The sequence below is a fragment of the Peromyscus leucopus genome, chromosome 1 (genome assembly GCF_004664715.2).
Source record: "Peromyscus leucopus breed LL Stock chromosome 1, UCI_PerLeu_2.1, whole genome shotgun sequence".
Classification (NCBI taxonomy): Eukaryota; Metazoa; Chordata; class Mammalia; order Rodentia; family Cricetidae; genus Peromyscus; species Peromyscus leucopus.
In genome coordinates this window covers 52034025-52046100 of record NC_051063.1, presented here as the reverse complement: position 1 = coordinate 52046100, position 12076 = coordinate 52034025, and the positions used below count along the sequence as shown (strand labels likewise).

The window sequence follows — 12076 nt, the reverse complement described above, 5'->3', positions numbered from 1 at the left end:
GAAGAGTGGGGCGGGGCGGCTGAAGCCGCGCCCCCCCACCCAGAGAGGGGAGTGGTCTGCCCCGCACCCTGGAACAGCCAACCCAGTACCAACCCAAAAGTAGCCCGACCCAGTACCCAGCCCCAAAGTAGGCTGACGGTGGTCTACGCTCTGGCCTGTTGACTGACTGCACAGCGTACCGACTTTTGACCTAGGGGGAGGGCAGATATGACCGACGGCTAAGCTACCTGGCTGCCTTACTAAGGGGCTATAAATCCGGTCCACTCTGCCCAGAGCCAGAAGAGGGGAAATCCCTGTGAAGCAGACAAAGAACTCTCGAGTTTCATAACCCCCACCACACACACACACACCACACACACACACACACACTCGCGCACACACTGGGACTGTTCTAGCAGAACTAGTACCGCCCCATTCCCTGGAGTAGTTATCAGCCCAGGTGAGAAGCTGTAGTCCTGGTCCCCCATAGGGCAAGGCTAGGCTTCCCTTAGACTCATAAAGTCCCACCCACAGGCCCAAACAGGAAGTTGGCCTGTATTTTAGGGAGGTGCCGAGGGCTCCCTTCCTTCCTGGCACACCAGGTACATTGTGGAAGGGCTTAAGTTTACGGCTACCTGAACCATACCCACTGCCTGAGCAGTTGGGCCACAGGAGACCAAGGTGAGTTTGGTCTCTTCTCAAATCTACCGCAGTGACAGCTACTGAAGACCTAAAGTAAAGCTGCCTCCTCATAGCCCTGTGTGACACAGTGTCGGTCTGAAAACAGGGCTGCAGATCCAATTTGACCCTGCTGGGCCAGACCTTCCAGGAGGTCTCTGGGACATTCTTAAGTCAGCTGAACACAGAATGACATGGTTCATCCCAGGTGATTTGCCTCAAGCCACTTCCTTTGGGTATGTGGATAGAAAGTGGCTCCTGGGAACTTCATATGCAGGCTACGGGACCGACCTCTCCTGCCTTCTAGGCTCCAGTGGCCCTGAACACACTCGGTGCTGGATCTTGCCGTGGGGGAGTTTTCGGCAGGTACGGAGTGGAATGTGTTTGTGTACCGGGTGTTAGTTTCCCTCCTCCTGCTCATTCTGGTTTGTGCTGTGTGGGGGTGTCTGCGAGGAGGGTGGGGCAGGACAAACAGCAAATGTGCACTAGTTCTCTGGGCTGACGGTACAGCCCTCACTGGAAACTCGGAAGGGTTCCCTGAGAACACAGCAGGCATTCTAGGGAGAGTAGAATATGGAGTCCATGCCCTTATAGGTAGGAATGGTCTCGTTCTGTACATCTGGAAGGCATGGCTGACTTGAATATTTCAGACCCTGGATGAGGCCCAGAGCAGCCAACTGCTGGGAATGATTACTGCAGTTTGAGAGGCCCGGCTCCAGCCAGTCTGGAAGAGACCCCCAAGAAGGCAGACCCTGGAGGAGCTACCCCCACCCCAGGTTCTTCCCAACAACAGCTTTGCAAAAATTCGCTTCAGCTCTTTATGGCTAGAGTTCTCAGAAACCCCGGACTCTTCCCTCTGGTTCTAAAAGCTTCCTCTTGGGTTGACTTGAAAGATTACTTTTCCTCCAGGGAGTAAAAAACCTCCCCTATACCTGAAGCAGAGGCTTCCCAGCACCCCCAATCTGAACATCTTGAAGTTGGTCCTTTAGAGTATCAGAGGAAGTGAGATAAAAAGGTCATTTAGCAATATGCCTGGCAGTCTGGGATCATTTCTTTTACAGTCGCCTAAAGTGCTTGTTAAACCGAGGCATCCATATCCCATGTCAGACTCCAGAACTGCGAACATGTAAAGCGGGGAGAGAGAGGGCCCCTAAGCTCTGCATTTTAAACGAATTCCCAGGAGTTCTAGCACAGGAAGAAACGGAAGAATACCAGAAGTAAACGGATGAGGTAGAGGGTTACAGATAAGAATAAACTGATTGTATTTTTGAGACAAGGTTTTGAGTAGCCCAGGCTGGCCTTGAACTGTGTAGTTCAGGATTTTTTTGTTTTGTTTTGTTTTTCGAGACAGGGTTTCTCTGTGCAGCTTTGCGCCTTTTCCTGGAACTCACTTGGTAGTCCAGGCTGGCCTTGAACTCACAGAGATCCACCTGCCTCTGCCTCCCGAGTGCTGGGATTTAAAGGCGTGCGCCACCACCGCCCGGCAGTTCAGGGTATCTTTGAACTCCTCCCTGCCTCCTACCTCCCAGGTGCAGGCATTAAAGGCACTCACCACCACACCCAGCTAGGGCTGATTTAGTCTCCATTGAGAATGTGAATGGCTCACCTCCCAGGGGAAAGAGGGACAGCTGGTCAGACAAGGCCTGGGTGTGTGGCCCATTGACCCACACCTGTCAGGAATAAGCACACCACCCCGTCTCCCCTGTGCCAAGGGAAGGGCTACATTTAGTGGGTGGGATGTGGAGACCTTGTACTTCTCCCTGCTATCTGAGGGGTTGCAAGTGGGAAGTGAAAGACTAAAGAGGAGAAAAGGATCCATTTACTCCCAAGTCGGAGGGCAAACCCAGCTAGTGTGGGGAGACATCTGGTGGACAAATCAGAAAAAGCACAGGAACAAAGGCAACTAAAATGTTTCATTGAAACCGGAGAGGGCTCTGCGAGTCCCAGCTCCAGCTGTCAGAGGCAGCATACAATGGAGTCAGTATCCAGCGGGCAGGCACCGTGGGCTCACAGCTGCTTTCCATGGTTCTCTGGCGATGCAATCTGGGGGAGGAAGCTCCCATCTTTGAGGCCCTGAGAGTACAGGGATAAGCACCGAGGATTGATTCCAACAGGACAGCTACCTTATGCCTGGCTCTACACAGAAGAGAGCGGCGTAGTGCCCGGTCTATGTCTCTGAATGCCTAAGTGCTGGAGTTTCAGCAAGAAGCCTCTTGGTCTATGACAGGCTCAGGGGCTTGGCCTGTCTGACCTGCTCATTCCCACCTCAGCTTTTAGTCTGCTCTCTGCCTAGACCCCTTTCCCAGAGGTTCACAAGGCCCCCTCCTGGTTCTCACATGCACTCTGCTCATACACCTTTTTAGACTGATTAGTGAAAACCAGTCTGTGAGCAGTCTAACATTCTTCACTTTGACTTATTCCTTTCACCAAAATGCTGGTTCTTTGGAAACAGATATTGTCTTTTCAGTGCCCTATATACATACATATATACATATACACACACATATATATATATGAAAACCCAGCATACAGGCGGTCCTCAATAGCTGCTGGGTTCCTCACCCTGGAACCCAGCCCAGGACTAGATGGAAGAGGAGCCCTAGCGGACAGCCAGGCGTCTGTGTTAGCCTGGTCCATCAGGCTCACTGTAGCCAGCAGCTAAGCTCTGCTTTCACCTGGAGGACTTGGAGGAATCTGACTGGTTGGGACTGGCATCCTGGCCTGAGCAAGTCTCAGAGTTCTGGTGCCCTGCACCTCTTTTGCCAGAAGAGGACTTTTTGGCCACCAGTCCGTTGTCATCCTTGATCTTCTTGAGTCGGGCTTTGCTCTTGGGTGGGATGGAGAAGGTAAGGGAACTCTTGTTGAACTCAAGTGGGAAGACACCTACATCTCCATCAAAGCGGTTCTTGGATACCTGCAGGTACCGTTTTCCCGGCCCAGTCACCAGCTTCCTGTCCTGAAGGATGAGAACATTGTCTGCTTCTTGGCTTGCCTGGGGGGGGGGGCAGGAGAAGGAGGACTTATGAGTGGAAGGAAGGTTGAAGAGTCAGGAGGAGTGGCAAGAATGGGAAAGGGGGGCTGAGGGCACTGGCTGCTCTTCAGGGGACCCAGGTTCAATTCCCAGCACCTACATGGTAGCTCACAACCGTCTGGAACTCCAGTCCCAGGAAATCCAATGCTTCCTTCTGCCCTCCGTGGGCCCCAACATGCATGTAATGCAAAGATTAAAATGCAGGCAAAACACCCATATGCATTAAAATTTTTTTTTTTAATTTAATTTTATTTTATGTGCATTGGTATTCTGCCTGTATGTATGGATGTCAGATCCCCTGGAAGTGGAGTTACAGATGGTTGTGAGCTACCATGTAGTTGCTGGGAATTGAACTCGGGACCTCTGGAAGAGCAGTCAGTGAGTGCTCTTCCACTCAGCCATCTCTCCAGCTCCTAAATAAATTTTTAAAAATGGGAAAAGGAATAAGTACCCCTCATCACCAAGCTCTTTAAACAACTAACCATAATTGATGCTAGAGCCGCCAAATCTCCCAGCCACGTTACAACTTTGCCACTGTCTCAGACTGTGTGCTCCTTCTGCTTGCCCCGCCTCTCCCCACAGTGGACTGTCCTACCCACCCAACGCCTCTCCCCCACAGTGGACCGTCCTACCCACCCAACGCCTCTCCTCACAGTGGACCGCCCTACCCACCCAACGCCTCTCCCCCACAGTGGACCGTCCTACCCACCCAGCTTGTTCTTACTATTCACATGACACTTCACTAAGGACCACTTTTGATTCCCTAAAAAAGTACCACCAATTTTGTTTTAAACTTCTGCATTATTCTTGTTCCGTGTTTGTTCCAAACCAACATACTTTTGCTCTTCAACCTGAACTCCCCTTGCCTAGCTGGGTCTGACATCTAACAGGAATTTAGCACACCGCTGGATGCCTTGGGATGGGGCTGGTCCTGTGGCCCAGAAGGCCGCCTTCCCATTTATTTGATAATCTGACACTTACTGTCTGGAAACCTCAGTGGAAGTTTTGTTGCACATCCACTGGGAAGTCTCCCACACGTCACAGGATGACTCAGACCCCTCCCCTCCCCTGCCTGTCACAGCTCTCATCCCACTGAGCTACAGTCATGACCTCACTGTTTTCCCTACTAACAGGTGTGACTCCTAGATGGCACAGAACCAACTGCGATCCCTGTACTCCTGGCTCATGTATTCCTCATGTCATGGCCCCAGAAGCACGGCCTCCTGCCTTTTCAGGGCAGTCAGAAGAACCTGAGGCTGAAGGAAGACTGTCTCTAGTCATGCCTGCCGCTCTAACTCTCCAAGCTTGAGTGCCTTAAAGCCGACTCACTTTGGCTGAGCCAAATATGGAAGCTGTCTGCAGTTCCTTGTCATCGTCCTCCTTCCGTGGGTGAATGACCAGAGTCACGTGGCAGCTATTGTCTGTGGCAAACTTCCGAAAGGCTCCAACGATGTAGTCTTGAGCTGCAATCCTGCAGCAATGCAATTCGGTGATGCAAGAGGTTAGTGGGTGGAACGTGCACCGAGTCCTGAGCCAGTCCCGGCACACGAACTACCCAGCCCCGCTACCCTTCCTTCTACTCAAGGATTCACACTCGGGTCCCTGGCCAACTCCCCACTGCCGAACCTCTCAGAAGATAACAGCACGATGACTGTACTAGAGGCCAGCTTCACGAGAAGACAGTGTGTGTGAGTCAGACAAGAAGAGCTCACCTGTCGGTGGAGAACTGCTCGTGACCCATCATGAACTGCAGGTTGTCGATGACCACATGGCAAACGTCATAGACGTAGACAGCATGCTGCATTGTGTCTATTACAGACCTGGAAGGAGAAGCAGGGATTCAAACAGTCAACTACAGACAGCCTCAGGGCACTCCAGGAGAAGAGCCTGCATCCTGAAAATACTGATATCATCCGCTCTTCTGACTTCCCATTCTTTGGAAACCACAAGCCTGTCTAAAGAGCCCTGGAAGGCACTCTCACTGGAGCTGGAAAGAGCATAAGAAATATGATGTGGGGCTGGAGAGATGGCTCAGAGGTTAAGAGTACCAACTGCTCTCCCAGAGGTCCTGAGTTCAATTCCCAGCAACCACATGGTGGCTCACAACCATCTGTAATGAGATCTGGCACCTCTTCTGTATACATAATAAATAAATAAATCTTTTTTTTTTTTTTTGTTTTTTTTGAGACAGGGTTTCTCTGTGTAGCTTTGCGCCTTTCCTGGAGCTCACTTGGTAGCCCAGGCTGGCCTCGAACTCACAGAGATCCGCCTGGCTCTGCCTCCCGAGTGCTGGGATTAAAGGCGTGCGCCACCAACGCCCGGCTAAATAAATAAATCTTTAAAAAAAAAAAGAAATATGATGTGTTGGGATCTCTCAAAAATGAAAATAAGGGCCAGGCATGGAGGTGCAAGCCTCTAATCCCAGCACTTGTGAGGCAGAAACTGGTGTTGAGTTCGAGGCCATCCATCCTGGTCTACATAGTGAGTTCCAGGACAGCCAGGGCTACCTAGAAAGACCCTGTCTCAAACAAACAAACATTAAAAATGTTTTTTCAAGTAGCTGGTCTCTGGAGCTCTCACCTGATGCTCTGCTGTCCGTGGAAAGTCATGAAATAGAGAGGCAGGTCCTCAAAGCGGTCTGCCCACTCTTCGTACTTGTCCAGCTGCTCCTCCAGACGTGTCACAGCAAACTGAGTCAGCATGACCCGGGCTAGTCTCACGTTACTGATCTCAAAGCTACCCCAAAGTGTGTTCACCCCCTGGGTACATAAATCCAGGGCATACTCACTGATGAATGTTGTCTTTCCACTGCCTGTTGGACCTATAGGTGGGGATGGACACAGAGGAAAGTTAAGAGGAAAGTCTGGTCCTTGAACCAAGATTCTGGTAAAAGTCGGGAGGGGAAGCCACCTTTTAACATGGCCGTTAGGGGCTGGAGAGATGCAGCAGTACTTAAGAGCACTTGTTGCTCTTGCAGAAGACTAGATTTGACTCCTAGCACCCACATGATGGCTCACAACCATCTATAAGTCCAGTTCCAAGGGACATGATGACTCCTGGCCTCTGGGGGCACCAGGCACACATGTTGTGTACATACACACATGAAGCAAAACATTCTTATACATAATAAATAAATCTAAAAAAAAAAAGAAATAAATTGAACATAGCCAGTGGCCAAAACCACATACTTTTGTCACCTTATTATATAACCTTTTATCCAAAACAGCTTTTTTTTTTTTTTGCTTTTTTTTTTAGTTTTTTGAGACAGTGTTTCTCTGTATAACATCTCTTGCTGTCCTGGAACTCTTAGTAGATCAGGCTAGCCTTGAACTCAGAGATCCACCTGCCTCTGCCTCCCCAGTAGTGGGATTAAAGGCGTATACCACCACTGCCTGGCTGTAAAACAGTGGTTTTTTTTTTTTTAAACATTATTTTATTATTTTATGGGTACAGATGTTTTATCTGCATGTATGCTGTGTACCACATGCACACCTGGTGTCCTCAGAGGCCAGAAGAGGGCATCAGATCCCCCTGGAACTGGAGCTACAGACAGTTGTGAGGTACTGCGTGCGTGGTGCTAGGAAAAGCAGCCAGTGCCCTTAACCACTGAGCCATCTCTCCAGCTCCCAAAGCAGTGATTCCCTAAAGAGTCACCTGTAAAGACCGTCAGCTCGCCCTTCCGATGCCCCTTCAGCAGACGATTGAGGTCTGGGAAGCGACTCCAGCGGACACCAGCAGCTTGCTCCACATTTGATAGCTCTCCTAGAACCTCCTCACGGAGCTGACGGAAAGACACAATAGACTTGTGCCAGGCAGGGAGGGCAGTCCGAAGAATACGAGGAAGACTTAAGCCTTGGTTTAAGGCCTCCAGGGGACGAGGCTGCTGGCTACCAGGCCTCACCAAAGAACATCGCTTGGGGTTGAGTTTTCGGGCAAACAGTTTGGCGGCCTCCCAGGACCGAAGGTCATCCCCTAACCAGAATACAATCCGACGAAACTGTTCGAGGTACGGGAGTAAGGCTGGGGGTAAGCAGACCGTTCCTCGGGGCAGGGAAAGGGTGGGCAGCCCCATGGACTGGCTCAAAGCCAAGCTGTCCAGCTCACGACTCGTCAGGACCACCTCAGCATCGCGCCGGCTGATCAGTGGTAATCCAAACAGGTTGTGGTAGGCACCAGGCCGGGGGATGGTGGTCTCCACGTACTGCACTCCATTCCCCTGGTCTTCAGCGCTTAGTAGCTTCAGGCCACGCATTCCTGTGCTCCCAGGGGTGAACCAAGGGAACACCAAACTTCGAGTAGATCGAAGATACCGGACACTGAACCTCCTGAGTGTGTCATCTGTCACCTTGGTAAGGCCAAACATCACTCGAGCCAGCCTGGCTTCCTCAGGGTCAGGCAGCTCCCAGAGAGGTATAGATCGGTTCCAGATTCTCAGGACCTCCTCCCTGTCCTCGGCTTCCGGGCCCACAGTAAGTAGGACTCCCTCTCTGGTCCCATCCCCTCGTCCCTCCACACTGGCCTGGAAGTCTTCCCAGCTCCCTTCTGCTAGGCTAGTCATGCAGAGGAAGTGTCCTGTGGTCTTGTCAATGAAGAGGCAGAAGGAAGCAGAGGCAGAGGTAGAATCCTTCAGATTTTTGATGTCTGAGGACTCAACAAAGGGGCTTGGTGCTCGAAGACAGCTGTGGCCATCCTGGAACGGGATCCCGTGCGCCCTTAAGTACTGGCGGATTTCAGCTGTAGTCACAGGCGACACTGGCACCTCTAATGCTGGGAGAGCTTCCTTCCTGTACCTTCTGCGAGGAGGGCCTGGAGCCAAGCTTCGGGGCAAGCCCCTCCGACCCACCCACACCCCTCGCAGTGGGAGCAAGGTCCGGAGGGGATATGCACATCGGAGCAGGAGCCACATTCCTAACGGAGTGGGATGCCTCCTGCAAAACTTTCGGTATCTGGTTTGGTGCCCTTCACTCACTAGGCCAGACCCTAGGACCCTTCCAGAGGGCACTCACTAGAGTCGGCTTCTCTCTCTTCTCAAATGTCTCCCTTGCCAACACCCTTCCTTATTCATACCCTGGCTTGCCACTCTCCATCTCTGCCCATCTACGCGACCCTTGCACGTCTCCGCCCCTCTCTAGGGCCTTTTCAGTCTCTCCCCTCCACCTGCTCACTTCTAGGACCTCTACTACGGTCCCTCAATCTCAACGGCTTCTCGGCATCATCTCCTCCCCTCTACCTCCCCTCCATGGTCTCTGCTCGCCCCCGGCATCTCTCCAGCCCTCGGCATCGCCAGGCGCTCCCCTCCGCGCCCCGCACTCACTGGGACCCTCCACACAGCCCGAGGTCACGAGCAGAGGTCCAGTCCTCTCCCTGCCGCCCGCGTTCTACCCTCCGCGCCGGGAACTCCACGCTCCCGCCCCCGGCTTCGCGTCGCGACCCTCGCTGCCACCCTTTTGCCCGCAACGTGGGTCACCCGCCCGCGCGCCACGCGCTGCCACCTCGGAAGCAAAACTCTCCCGGCCGCCCATGAACCCGGAGCCGGAAGCCGCTGGTGCGTCCCGCCCTCCCTCTCCCGGTCCGGGCTGCCAAGCCGTAGCCATGACCGCGCGCGGGACTCCGAGCCGCTTCCTGACGAGCGTCCTCCATAACGGGCTGGGTCGCTACGTGCAGCAGCTGCAGCGCCTGAGCCTCAGCCTCAGCCGGGATGCTCCCTCGTCCCGCGGCGCCAGGTGAGGGCCGCGGAAGCGGGGGGGAACGGGGTAGGGTGGTGGTGGGGGCGGGCACCGACGGGACTGGGTCCGGGGCACCGTACTCACCTTCGCTGGGCCTGGCAGGGAGTTCGTGGAACGCGAAGTGACCGACTTCGCCCGACGCAACCAAGGGGTCGTAGTATACGTGAACCCGCGGCCGTGTGCGGTGCCCCGAATAGTGGCCGAGTACCGTGAGTGGGGCCGCGCGCGCTGGGGCGGGAGGGCGGGGTCCCGGCTTGCCCGCTGGGTGGTTCTTGTTTAACTTCCGACCTGGCCGTGGGCACTCACTCCCACGTCCCTCGGCCAGTTAACGGGACCGTGCGCGAGGAGAAGGTCAACAGCAAGTCGGTGGAGGAGATCACATCCCTGGTGCAGAAGCTGGCAAACCAGTCCGGCTTGGATGTGATCCGCATCCGCAAGCCCTTCCACACGGACAACCCCAGCATCCAGGGCCAGTGGCACCCCTTCACCAATAAACGGACGGCCCTCCACGGGCTGCGGCCCAGAGAACTTCACGATCCTGCGCCAGATTCGGTACAAGCACAGTAAAGAACCAGCCTTTGGACGGTGAAAGTGATAAAAATTGGTTCCTCTTTCGGGTTTCAAGCTCAGGCCAATAAATGGAGACTACCAGCGGGGGCGTGGCCCGGCATAAAGAAGAGCTGACTGTTAACCATTGCTCACTGCTAGCTAGGTACCGTGACCTTGTGAATACCCTAATTCTGGTTCTGCTGGCCTCCTTGCAAGTTGAGATGTGAAAAGGCTTCCAAGTGTTGTACAGGGTCCTTGTTTTGTGGAATCAAAATAATAATGATTTCAAAACGCAGTGAAGGGTCTCAAGGCTGGCTTCTGAAGAGCCTGTGATGTCCTGTTGCTCTTGCTGTGGGCAAGGCACCTTATATCTGTGTTTGTGTGCAGATTGGAGTCATTAAACTTACCTAACACCACATTTGGAGATTTATATTTATCATGTGTATAGGTGTTTTGTCTGCTTGTATGTCTGTGCACCATATGCATGCAGCGCCCCCTGGAGGCCAGAAGACGGTGGACGGTCCCCTGGAACTAGAGTTACAGACTTTTGTGGGCCACCTTGTAGGTTCTGAGAATTGAACCTGGGTCTTCTGAAACAGCAGCCAGTGCTCTTAAATACCTAAGTCATCTCTCCAACCCCTCAAGGTCATGCTTCAAAATGTGCTTTTTTTTTTCAAGACAGGGTCTCACAGGCTTTGGCTGTCCTGAAACTCTCTATGTACACCAGGTTAACCTTGAACCCACAGAGATCTGCCTGCCTCTGCCTCCCAAGTGCTGGGACTAAAGGTCTGCACCACTATGCCCAAGTCAAAATGTGTGCGTATTTTAAGCATAAGCCTTCCTTTTGATTCTAAAACCAGGAACAGAACACAAAACTTTTCAGTGGCTGGTATCAAAATCCTAGATGCACTCCTACCCCCAAATTCTTAGTGCAGAAATAAGCACATATCTTCCCCTGGATCGAGGAATGGGCAGTGCCAAAAATTTTCTTAGGGAAGAGCATAAGGATTGGCAAGAAGTATCTTCCAGCCTTAGACAAGGCAGGGGCTAGAGGCATGGCTCAGAAGTTAAGAGCATTTGCTGCTCCTCCAGAGGACTCAGGTTCAATTCCGAGCACCCGCATGGCGACCTACAACCGTCTGTAACTCTAGTTCCAGGAGATCTGACTTTCCTGGTCTCTGAGGGTATCAGGCACGCAAGTGGTACACAGGCTGCATACAGACAAAACACCCAAACAAATCAGGGGGCGTGGTGTTGGCAAGGAAGGGAAAGGCCCCAGTGTGGTAGTACAGCTTCTAGTCCCCAGCACTCAGAAGGCAGAGGCAGCCAGATGGATGAGTTTAAGGCTAGCCTAGTCTACATAGAGAGTCCCAGGCCAGCCAGGGCTACATAGTGAGACCAAGTCTTTTTTTTTTTTTTAAAAAAAAAAAAAAAAAAAAAAGGCATGCCGGGCAGTGGTGGCACAGGCCTTTAATCCCAGCACTTGGGAGGCAGAGCCAGGCGGATCTCTGTGAGTTTGAGGCCAGCCTGGGCTACCAAGGGAGTTCCAGGAAAGGCACAAAGCTACGCAGAGAAACCCTGTCTCGAAAAACCAAAAAAAAAAACAAAAAAAAAAAAAAAAAAAAGGCAAGGCTGGTGACGTGGCTCAGTGGGTGAACACAATCATTGACAACCCAAGTTTGATTCCCCAGGACTCGCATAGTGGAAGAAGAGCCACAGATTCTCCTGAGTTGTTCTCTGACCTCCACGCACACACCCTGGCATGTGCATACAAACAAGTGTTTTGTTATAAAAGCAAGGAGCGGGATGTGCTGTATATCAACAGTCCCACATATCCTGAGGCTGAGACAAGGAGGATCACTTGAACCCAGGAGTTTGTAACCAGCCTGAGCCAACAGTGAGATCCCTACCTGAGCAGATAAAGCCAGAGGCAGAGGGCTGGGAGTAGAAAGCTAGGAATCTTGTGAGTGCTTCAGCTGTTGTGATTTTGTCATCCTCATCATCAGTGACTAATGTTAGCCTCAGCCCATGGCTTCTGAGCCTGCCAGCTCAGTACGAGCAGGAGGGGAGGATCTCATTCCTTATGTAAATATTTGTATGGGGAGCAAAGCCA

The 12076-nt window shown here is 52.4% G+C and overlaps 2 protein-coding genes across 3 annotated transcripts; one reads left to right on the top strand and one right to left on the bottom strand.

Moving 5' to 3' along the window:
* Positions 1 to 2551: 2551 nt before the first annotated feature.
* On the bottom strand, positions 2552 to 9579 carry Twnk (twinkle mtDNA helicase). 2 transcript variants are annotated; one of them, XM_037207270.1, is made up of 5 exons: positions 9499 to 9579; positions 6269 to 6509; positions 5401 to 5508; positions 5018 to 5159; positions 2552 to 3649 (listed from the first exon to the last, which is right to left on the bottom strand). In XM_037207270.1, the coding sequence occupies exons 2-5, from the start codon at positions 6388 to 6390 to the stop codon at positions 3329 to 3331; spliced, it is 693 nt and encodes a 230-aa protein (XP_037063165.1). In that variant the 5' UTR covers positions 6391 to 6509; positions 9499 to 9579; the 3' UTR covers positions 2552 to 3328. The 2 variants fall into 2 exon arrangements, with proteins under 2 accessions (XP_037063165.1, XP_028746966.1); XM_028891133.2 differs by lacking the exon at positions 9499 to 9579 and adding an exon at positions 7343 to 9181.
* On the top strand, positions 9237 to 10381 carry Mrpl43 (mitochondrial ribosomal protein L43). Its single transcript, XM_028891134.2, has 3 exons — positions 9237 to 9411; positions 9517 to 9623; positions 9740 to 10381. Exons 1-3 carry the CDS (start codon positions 9281 to 9283, stop codon positions 9979 to 9981), a joined length of 480 nt encoding a protein of 159 aa, XP_028746967.1. The 5' UTR covers positions 9237 to 9280; the 3' UTR covers positions 9982 to 10381.
* Positions 10382 to 12076: the final 1695 nt, after the last annotated feature.

Bases quoted from the DNA above. Each gene is read 5' to 3' on its own strand.
- Mrpl43 (XM_028891134.2), top strand. From the start codon at position 9,281: ATGACCGCGCGCGGGACTCCGAGCCGCTTCCTGACGAGCGTCCTCCAT. The intron at 9,412-9,516 runs GTGAGGGCCGCG...TGGGCCTGGCAG, and splicing joins CCCTCGTCCCGCGGCGCCAG to GGAGTTCGTGGAACGCGAAG. The intron at 9,624-9,739 runs GTGAGTGGGGCC...TCCCTCGGCCAG, and splicing joins CCGAATAGTGGCCGAGTACC to TTAACGGGACCGTGCGCGAG.
- Twnk (XM_028891133.2), bottom strand. From the start codon at position 8,594: ATGTGGCTCCTGCTCCGATGTGCATATCCCCTCCGGACCTTGCTCCCA. The intron at 6,510-7,342 runs GTGACTCTTTAG...CCCCACCTATAG, and splicing joins CGAGCTGACGGTCTTTACAG to GTCCAACAGGCAGTGGAAAG. The intron at 5,160-5,400 runs GTGAGCTCTTCT...GCATTGCTGCAG, and splicing joins GAGCAGTTCTCCACCGACAG to GATTGCAGCTCAAGACTACA.